Source organism: Gossypium arboreum, chromosome 13 (assembly GCF_025698485.1).
Source record: "Gossypium arboreum isolate Shixiya-1 chromosome 13, ASM2569848v2, whole genome shotgun sequence".
Taxonomy (NCBI): Eukaryota; Viridiplantae; Streptophyta; class Magnoliopsida; order Malvales; family Malvaceae; genus Gossypium; species Gossypium arboreum.
In genome coordinates this window covers 24,451,959-24,462,967 of record NC_069082.1, presented here as the reverse complement: position 1 = coordinate 24,462,967, position 11,009 = coordinate 24,451,959, and the positions used below count along the sequence as shown (strand labels likewise).

At 34.6% G+C, this 11,009-nt stretch overlaps 1 protein-coding gene across 1 annotated transcript; it reads left to right on the top strand.

Moving 5' to 3' along the window:
• Nucleotides 1–8,202: 8,202 nt before the first annotated feature.
• Nucleotides 8,203–9,594, top strand: LOC108461323 (expansin-A10). Its single transcript, XM_017761133.2, has 3 exons — nt 8,203–8,411; nt 8,502–8,814; nt 8,935–9,594. The coding sequence occupies exons 1-3, from the start codon at nt 8,285–8,287 to the stop codon at nt 9,239–9,241; spliced, it is 747 nt and encodes a 248-aa protein (XP_017616622.1). The 5' UTR covers nt 8,203–8,284; the 3' UTR covers nt 9,242–9,594.
• Nucleotides 9,595–11,009: the final 1,415 nt, after the last annotated feature.

Genomic DNA, 11,009 nt, shown 5'->3' with positions numbered 1-11,009 from the left:
ATGACAAATTCTTGTGCAAAGGGAACGACGGGGCCCTTTAAATCCAAGAAGAAGGGATGACGACGTGGGCCTATCAGCAGTGCCCACACAATCACTAGGCCCATCAATAGCGCCCACACAGCCACTTGGGCCAATACTTCAACCGACGACACCCATATCACAGCCTTTTTAGACTATGCCAGGTGTGTATCCTAGCCCTTATATGTATCCTAACCCTTTTATGTTTCCTTTTCCCAGTCCTACGGCTGGTTGGAATGCATGGCCCGGTTCATCTCTGTTCCCAATTACTCCGAGTCAACCGCCGATCAATAGGCCATCGTCGCATGAGGGATCGCACGAGGCTCCATCGGGGAGCTCTTCTTTTTACCATTCCCCATCGCCTTATGGGATCCAAACACCTCCACCATGGGTGATGCAAACACCTCCACACTCATTATTTTATCAAGATGGGTCATCCTCCCAACACCCACAACCAGATCCCCTGCTGGAGGAACCACAATCCCTACCGGAGCAACCACAACCCTTGCCGGAAGCTGAACCAAGGAGAAATCTAACCCGTAACCGTCGACGACCCCCATTTGGCACTGATTTCGACCAGCACAAACATTTATTTTTTTAGTATATTTGTAGAAACTTTTTTTATATAGTTTTTACTTTTTTAAAAAATTATTTTAATATTATAATTGTACTTTACTTTTTTAATTTTAATACAATAAATTTATTAAAATAAATGTTATTTTGACTACGGTAATATTTTTAATATTTTTAATAAAATATAAATAATGCAACATAATTTTATTACAATAACTATCAGCTATTCAGATTTGGACATGATCGAGTTATATGGCCTGGGTTCCTACACCATCCGAACAACCTCTGTTGGTTCGTTCTTTCTCGGATATCTATATTGTTACGTATTCTAGTCGAGCAAGGTCGACCCTTTGGTTTGCGACACAATTCTCTATCCGGTAACAGCTTAAAGGGAGCAAGCGATACAGACGACCACTTACGTTCATCTGGGATCGGTGGGAATATATGTCTCCACACGTTGTACATGTATTCTATTTTGTACACTTGGTCGGCATACGTCATGGGATCCAGACGGAAATTCTGACAAGCTGCAATTACATAAGTGCATGGATAACATAGTGCGTCAAACACCCCACAGTCGCATGTCCTATTTCTCAAGTGTACACGATATTGCCCGCCAATAATACCTTGGTTCGGTCTGTCAAACTTCGTCACATGAAACCATAGGTTGTCGTAATCATCACAGACTGTGTGCATGGTGTTGGCTCTTGCCTTCTTCTTGTTAATCTCTCGCAATACCTTTGCGCACTATACATGGCATCCCTGCATTTGGCCTTTATAGCTCGCTACTCGCTTTGGAAATAGTGTCGCTAAACAAAAATATGTTTCTCACACAACAGCTGTTATCGGCAAATGACGCGTTCCTTTTAGAACAGAATTTATACATTCAGCCAAGTTTGAGGTCATATTGCCATATCGTAGGCCGTCGTCGTATGCTTGTGTCCATTGTTCGAAAGGTATGTTACAAAGTTAGTCTGCACCTTCTTTGTTAACTAAACGTAAAACCGCTAACATCTCATGAAAACAGTCCTTACTTATCTCATACCCTGCCAATATAAGTTGATAACGAAAATTACATACCACTCTTCCATTCAGAATAAATTGAATATTACAAACGAAATTATATTAATAGAAATTAAATACCCAAGTTGGTCACTTGTCGTCGTTTAGTTGTTGATTGATATTGCACGTAGTAGTTGGACGCAACGTGCCTTAGGCAATACCGATGGTGTGTGCGATGCCATTGGCTTCCTTGTTGCTCAATTACGGCTGGTATTCCAGTGCCTCAATCCGATATAACGCATATATCAGGTTGGGAGTAGACATGCCTCCTTAACCTAAAAAGAAAGAAATTTCAGTCATCAACTGACTCCCCCGGTGTCATTGCAAACGCAATTAGAATGATTCTCTCACTGCCATCCTATGTCACGGCTAGTAATAGCCGATGGGTATATCTACCATACATAAAGGTACCGTCAATTTATACCAATGACTTGCAGTATATAAATACATCCCGACATTACTTAAAGCTCCAGAACAGACGCTTGAACACTTGGCATCCACGAAGCAATCGGTCATTTTAGTATGCAGGTGTCGTTTCAAGGTCTGTTATTCAACCTAGGACATATCTCTCCAACACCTGACACCACTGCCACACTTCATTATATGAAGCGTCCCACCCACCATACATCTTTTTCAACGCCTTCTGTTTAGCTATCCAAACCTTGCGGTAAGAGGGCGTGTACTTCAATTGGCTATGAATATTGACAATTAAGACCGGTACTGAAGTCTTTGGATTCGCGTTCAGCGTCGGTAGTATTAAGTTAGCAATCATATCTGAATCCATATTGGGATGATTTTGTGAAACACCTGCCAACGAAGTATGTTAAATAATGCAACACTATGTAATAACAGTTTTATTCAAAAACTGTAAACACCTAATGATACTTTACCGCCAACACATGTATATGGACCTTTGTACTTTTTTATCGCCCAGAAGCCTATCCTTTTCCTCAATGAGGCCATGATATTCCATGAACACGTACCGTCTTGCACTGCACACTTGGCCTCAAACTTATCGAATTTGGATTTAACCATGTTTTAATTAACTCTGTTCATGATGCTATATTGTTTCAATGTAGTAATAAAACTATCCTTATTAGAAAACTCCCTACCAACTTCAATTTCACCCGAATCCAATGACGAACTTGTACGGTCACGCCTTCTATGTGGTAGATCTGGAAACTCCAACGCATCATCTTGAGATAGATCGACATTATGCATATGGACTAAAGGCGAGTACGTCTTGAATCGCGAATCTTCTTCTTCTTCATCTGAACCCCCTTCAACATCTTCAGGTATGGTTGGAACAGGCTCAGGTTCAAAAAATAATCTAACTTCTGCACCATTGGGGCCGGGCTCTCGAGGCGGATCCACATCGAACTCATCATCTGACCCACCATCATCTGCAACGAACGAGGTCCCCTCGCCGGTAGATGTCGTAGGGAGTACATCATCCCTTCTTCTGGATGTTTCATAACGTCCCCAATCCGATGTGGATTGCCAACCACTAGAAGTTGATGTCATTCTCCAGTACGTATTTCCAGTATCAAACATCGACCCACCGAGGTACATGTCTCATCCACCAACGGAGTGTCGTGCAGGGGTTGTGTATTCCATACTGCTACCAAACACGGGTGCTTCCGTGTTTTGCCACCCACTAACGGAGTGTCAGGCAAGGGTCATGTATTCCTCTCGAACAGCATTAGATGTCGAGGTCGCAAATGCATCAATTGGTGATGAAAATAGTACATATAACTCAAGATAGGGTGATCCACTAGCAAGATGAGTCTGCACTATTGCCTCCAAGCTACGAGGACCTTTGATGTCGAATGAGTCATATCTCACGGGATCAACCGAAGTATAAAATCGATACTTAATAGAGAAAACTTTAATTGGCATTGTTCCGAAGATTTTACGCCTAATTTTTTTACAAAGTTCCGTGAAATCTATGTTCTGGTTAAAAACCAGTCGTGTTGTACTCTCTGATAAAAAAACAACGCCGTTCTTGGTGTTACGGACCTTGCCATCATAGTAAATAACAGCACTAACACATTCACTCATCCTTAGTTTCTCTTGCTGTAACTTATGCAACCTGAGAATGAAGTTTGGCTCAATTATAGTCTAAGGCTTTTTTAGAACCACTATAGCAAAATAGTGTCCACGTGGGAGCTTTTTCTGAAATTTTGCTGAAAGTGCATCCTTCTTAAAGCGTTTTTGACACTATTTGTTCAGAAACATCTTCTCAAAATTATTTTATCAGAGACCACTGTAGCAAAAGAACGTTCACGTGGGAGCTTTTTTCCGAAATTTTGCTGAAAGTGCATCCTTCTTGAAGTGTTTTGACACTATTTGTTCAGAAACATCTTCTCAAAATTATTTTATCAGATACCACTGTAGCAAAAGAGCATTCACTTGGAAGCTTTTTTCTGAAATTTTGCTGAAAGTGCATCCTTCTTGAAGCATTTTTGACACTATTTGTTCAGAAACATCTTTTCAAAATTATTTTATCAGATACCACTATAGCAAAAGAGCGTCCACGTGGAAGCTTTTTTTCGAAATTTTGCTAAAAATGCATCATTCTTGAATGTGTTCATTAATTTCTAAGCGTTCATTAATTTCTCCCTTAAAAACCACTAAAAACCCTAAACCACTAAAACCCTAACCCTAAAATAATCAGAAAACCCTAACCTTAAAAAATTAAAACCCTAATTTAATTGAGTTTTTTATTCTCATAGTTAATTTAATTAATTAACCCTAACTCTAAGTGTTCATTAATTTCTCCCTTTAAAACCACTAAAAACCCTAAATCACTAAAACTCTAACCCTAAAACAATTAAAAACCCTAACCTAAAAAACTCAAAACCCTAATTTAATTATTTTTTTATTTTCATAGTTAATTTAATTAATTAACCATCAACTCTAAGTGTTCATTAATTTTTCCCTTTAAAAATACTAAATAACTCTAAACCCTAAAACCCATTAAAAACTTTAAACCTAAAAAACCCTAAACCTTAAAAAAAAGGGCAAAACGCTCCCTCAAGGACGCGTTTTGCTAACGTGTACAGTGGATACGTGTTGACATAAAAGCGCTTTCGGAAAAAATAGTCATTTTCCGTAAATAATAAAAAAAGTCAATCTATTTCTATAATTAATAAAAAAAGGATTTTTTTTTAATAAATTGTCCATTTTAATAGTTTACCAAAAATATTAAACTCCTATTCAAATTCAAATAAGAGTATTGTTGTCTGAAACTATACAGCTTTTGTGCATGGCGGGGTTTTTACCTGACTTCATTAATCTCCGTGCCAAAATTTTGAACCAATTCATTGAAAAAGACAGGTGTATGAATGAAAAACACAGCGTGTTATGTTGTTTTTAACTATTTAGTGCATGAGCGGTTTAAAGTTGAAAGCAATAAGAAGATATGATTAGGAAAAATATAAGAACATAGCACATGGGGGGTTGACGAGACAGCTTAATTTAATGATAAATGTTTAATTCTCCAACCAAGAAAGATTTTTGATTTGATGTGAACTTCAAGTCTGAATTAAAGATGATGCAACTTTTTAACGTTGGTAATTATATTAACACAATCATCTTTAAGTTTGAAACATTTGGAAGGAAGAGTAGAAACGTTTTTCAAAGTTAAAATTATTACTAAAAAAGTTAAAAAAAAATTGGAAGAGAAATTAGCTTTGTATAGAGCCAAAAGTATTGCATGTGCAGCCGCACTCCCTTTATCGCTTTCAACAAACCAAATGCTGCTCTACCCAATACCCAAAGAGATTACCGCAATCCTTCATAATTTTAGAAGAACCCAATCACTGACTTAATTGCAGAAATACCTATTTTTATTACTTCCAACAACCTCAAAACTACCCCCGTTGCAAAAATAAAAAACCAAGAACATGGTGATACCAATTAAGTCAATCTACAATACCAGTAGCAGATCAACACTTGGCTACAGATTTGATTCAACAATAAAATGTACAAAATAGCGAGAATCACGGCCCATTTATTTCGCCAACCAATTAAGAAAATCCACTCCTTTTTTGTCTACATGCAAAGATCATGATTTGGCTAATCATCCCAGCTAATTACCATTGTTTTTTCTTCTCTAAATTACGTCTCCCACTTAATCTCTCTTCACGTGATTTCAAGCTTTCCTTTTGACATCAATGTATTATAACTTCAACACGCGTACGCAATTTATCTATTTTAATTAATAACCATTTTTCTCTTTCCAAACTTAATTCAGTATAAGAAATCAAATTACAATGCTTTACCTCATATTATTTCGGGTTTGAGTTTTGTTTAAATTTCTTTTCATATATTTTGATTTTGATTTTTTTGAATTCATTCTAATTCTAATTTTTATATATGTATTATTTGTAATTTATATTTATAAATTCCTTTTTAAAAATCAAACATTAAATTAACTTTTATTACGTAGTAAAACTAAAAATTGTATTGGGAGTAGGAGTGAATAAAACTCGATTCATTTCGAAAAAATAAAAAAAAATTAAATTTTTAGTTATTCGATTTTTTCGAGCCATCGAATAAGCAATTTGAATTTCGAGTTGAATTTTACAATTCAAGTAATTTAAATAACAGAATGTTGTAAATACCATTTTGGTCCCTGACAGTTTTGAAAAAGAACAAATTAATTTCTCTTTTAACAAAAATTACAAAAAATTAAAATAATTTTTAAAATTAAAATATATATATATAATTCTAAAATTTATACTCTTTTTATAGGATGTTTATTTGCCATAAATTCTAAATTACCTTCAATCATTTTCACATTATTTATTGTATTCAATTTAAAAAATTATACTTGAATAAGATCTTGACAAAGTTAGCAAAAGCAAAAATCTTAAATTTTGTGTATTTAGATTTAAAATTTATCATGTACAATTATATACATAGATCTTTAAATAGCCTCATGCAATTATTTTAACAATAATATAATATGAATTTATTCTATGTTGGTATTAATTAAAAATGTGTTAAAAACATATTTATCAATCTTACCTATAGACGATTATTAGCATTTTGTATAATAAATTATCAAACTATTTGCTAAAATATGTTATTTGAAGAGAAAAGGAGTCTCATCGAGTACAAATTCAGTTGATATTTGAAGTTTCGAATTATGAGTTTAAATGAATTTAGATACGTAATATCTCAATTAGAGGTGTTTATGGGTCAACTAGTCTGCCCGATCCAATTGGCTCGGTTTGATTTAGTTAGAGCTTGGGCTTAGATTTTCAGCCATGAGTTGGTCCAATCCAATCTATTTCACTATTTTAAAATGATAAAAATAATATAAACATAATTTTATATTATCAGTTATATATTTTTATAATTCAATTTATTCTTATTGTATTTTAACCATAAAACAAACTATTTGGGTGTATCGAGTTAAGTGTAAATCTAAATTTTCTTTGAAACAAGACCAAAACTCAACTCATGAATACTTCTAATTTTACTCGTTGAGTATAATTAATCAATGTTTAAGGGTCCTTTAAGAAATATAAAAATAAAATAAAAAGAATCAAAGTGTACGTCAATTTCGTTATTTGTGTATGTACTTTGCAGATATATACTATTATTAGAAGGGACAACTACGAACTCTTCTTATAACTATTCTTATAACTATAAATCGAATATAGAAAATATTAAAAATTGAAAGAAAAGAAAAAGAGAATAGGAAGTCAATAAATCGAATTAAATAGTTGTAGCCAAAGAAAGATTTGGGTATTAAATTCTTCCACCCTAGTTTAAGTCCTATTTAGCGGCCGCAGACAGTGGCCAGTGCCATAAAAAAGAAGCTCATTTAATGTTTTTAAGAAAAATAAAACAAAACAATTATTTTTTCTTTTGTCCCTTTTTGAAAATTGATGTTTTACAAATGAACCATGTGCTTTGGACCAGCTAATAAGAAAATCATTCATACTGTAAAATTAGGGAAAAAAATTTACCCACTGTTACAAAATGGAAACACAATAAGAAATTAAAGCATTTTAAACGGTAAAAGTAAAAAAAAAAAAAAAACTATTTTGCTAGTCCTTCCAATAGACAGGGACATATTCACCATATTTAAGGGCAATTTCCCATTTAGAAAACTACAAAACCACGCGGTTTCAATTTTCAAGCATAGGAAACACACCCTTTCTAACCTTGCATTGCATGTGCCGTTGCTTTCTTTTTTTTTTTTTTGTTGTTCTGCTGAAATTGTACTATTTTTTTCTTGGGTCAATTTAACAAAGTTAAAAAATATGTATATTCATTATTGAATAAATGACTATTAAAATATAATGAACATACTGTATGATTAAGGACATACGTATGTCCGAGATTAAGCAATTGAAAAAACTTGGATGGCGTTTTATTAATTATTTTTCAGTATCATAATATTCTACCTTTTTGGACCCTTTTATTTTCTTTTTCTTAAAAAAAGGTTGGCTTTTGCATTATTGGTCCCCAATAGCTGAAAAGTGGTAGTTAAATTTAGTTGTAAGCTAACTGTGGCCTTAAATTCTATAAAACCCCCTTCCCCCCTCTCTATTTCCTTCACTCAACTGCCTCACATTTTCTCTCAAAGTTCACTACTTGTGTGCAGACAAAAATGGCTTTTGCTGGGATTCTCTTGTTGGGTTTACTTTCAATGGTCTCAGCTGTTCATGGATATGGTGGTGGATGGACTAATGCTCATGCTACTTTCTATGGTGGGAGTGATGCTTCAGGCACAATGGGTATGTATGCCTGCCCCCCCAAATTGAGCCAACTTTTGGGGTACAATGGTTGGCTTAATGGACTAAACTCTTTAAGTTTTGATTTTGCAGGTGGTGCTTGTGGTTATGGGAACCTGTATAGCCAGGGATATGGGACAAACACCGCAGCTTTGAGCACAGCTCTGTTCAACAATGGGCTTAGCTGTGGGTCTTGCTATGAGATTAAGTGTGTGAATGATGGCAAGTGGTGCCTGCCTGGTTCCATTGTGGTCACTGCCACCAATTTCTGCCCTCCAAACAATGCTCTTCCAAACAATGCTGGTGGGTGGTGCAACCCTCCCCTGCAACACTTTGACCTTTCTCAGCCTGTCTTCCAACACATTGCTCAGTACAAAGCTGGAATTGTGCCTGTTTCTTACAGAAGGTAACTTCATTTGAAGTAATAATAATAATAATAATAATAATAATAATAATAATAATAATAATAAAGGTCAACAGTGAGCATGTTTTTTAACAGGCAGTAACTGACTATTTGGTACTGCAGGGTACCATGCAGGAGAAAGGGAGGGATAAGGTTCACAATCAACGGCCACTCCTACTTCAACCTAGTCCTCATCAGCAACGTCGGCGATGCTGGTGACGTACATGCGGCGGCCATCAAGGGTTCCAGGACTGGTTGGCAACCCATGTCCAGGAATTGGGGCCAGAACTGGCAAAGCAACAACTACCTCAACGGGCAAAGCCTGTCATTTAAGGTCACAACAAGTGATGGCCGTACCGTGGTCTCCTACAATGTTGCCCCAGCTGGCTGGTCTTTTGGGCAGACCTTCACTGGCGGCCAATTCCGCTAGAGAAAAGAACGAAGAAAACACCCATCTTTATTATCTTAGCCTTATCAATTAAATACAATATATACCAATTAACTACCTTGACTTTTTAGTATATCTAGCTAGTAGATTATAGTATATTAATGTGAAGGGTTTATTTTGAAAATAGCCCCTTTATCAGTTTTTCAACAAAGTATTTGTAAGGGCAGAGGTGGACTTTTACCACCCGCCACCATTGCATTTTGTTTTGGCTTGTATTTGCATTTCTTGTAAGCTGCTTTGGCTGAAAAGTGTTATTTGGCTTTCATTTGTATGATGAGTAAATTGTAAATTTGCAATTTCCGCTAGTAATGAAAAACTGAATTTCTGATTTATAATCCCATGTTTATTACATTAGATATAAATATTAATTAACCTACACAACATTTGGGCTTTGGATTGTTTCCATTTTAACATAGTTTAGACTAAATTGTCAACAGCAGTTGGGACTTTGGGACCTGCAAAATATGTCAATTGGGTCACCTAAGTGTCCAATTTCAGCTCAGGCACTTTAGCCTAAGCTATAAACCAATATGGAGAGCTAGTAGGGACTTGGGAGGGCTCAGCAAACAATTTGCAATCTGGAGGCATTTCAATTCAGACTGAATTTTACTATATCTTGAATCAAATCGGGTTGAATTTCTGAAAAAAAAAACCCTAAATTCTCAACCTTATTTTAACTTTATTGTTTCATAAAATTATTGGTATGACAGTTGAGCAAATAATTCATTGACTTGTGGAATTGCACCCAATGAAAGCACATAAAACTTTCTTTTTTTTTTTGTTTTTTTGTTTTCTTCACCTTTTCATATTCTTTTATTACAATCACACAAGGTTGTTAAAATAGGTAAAATATCAAAGCTGAGGGGAAAAAATCTAATCGGGGAGACATGTCTAAAAGAAAACCAGTTAATTCAAATGACAATGTTTAAAATCTTTGTCTCATCTACTGCCTAGTTAAATTCTGTTACACCATGCCATTTTCTTGGCATTTACTAGGGAAAGTGACATGCATTAAATCTTGTCACGTAGAAATCTACGTTTGAAGCTGAAAAGCCACCAAGCCTCGTGTGTGTAATCACTCCCTATCGGGAGGGAAAATGAAAAAATTATATCATTTTTTGACTTACAGTTAAATTTAAATTCAAAACTTATCCCTCCATAGAAAATGTGTTTAGTAATAAATTTATAATTAAATTTCAGTGTAATTATTTGTTATTACACTTGTGATATGTTAAGACAACTATTGAATTAATGAATCTCACTTAACTAAGGTTAATTGAAGTATTGTCATTATTTGTTCCACTTCTTAAGAGGAGAGTTGAGAATTAGAGAAATTACATAAGATAATTAGACATAAGTTATAATTACATTTATTTTCAACTAAAACATTTATTAGAGAATTATAATTCCTTATAATTATAAGAGAGTGCAATTAATATTCTAATAATTATAATTTTTACAATTATTCTATGATTTCCAAATACATAAAAAGAACATTTAGATAAACGTCAATCATATAAAGAAGTAAGTAATGTGATATCCCTTAAACAATATCTTGAGTTCAAATTTTATGAATAAAAATAATAAAATGAGAAAATTTTACTTCTCTTCTTGACTTCAAATTTTAATCAAATTCAAAATCATTAATATATATATATATATATATATAAAGTTAATGTTAGTGGATTGTACTTTAATGGCAGTGGGAGTAGGGATTGATGGACTATGTAAAATGGAATTGGATGGCATA

Coding starts and splice junctions, on each gene's coding strand:
- LOC108461323 (XM_017761133.2), top strand. CDS start 8,285: ATGGCTTTTGCTGGGATTCTCTTGTTGGGTTTACTTTCAATGGTCTCA. Junction 8,412..8,501: donor TGATGCTTCAGGCACAATGG/GTATGTATGCCT, acceptor TTGATTTTGCAG/GTGGTGCTTGTGGTTATGGG. Junction 8,815..8,934: donor GTGCCTGTTTCTTACAGAAG/GTAACTTCATTT, acceptor TTGGTACTGCAG/GGTACCATGCAGGAGAAAGG.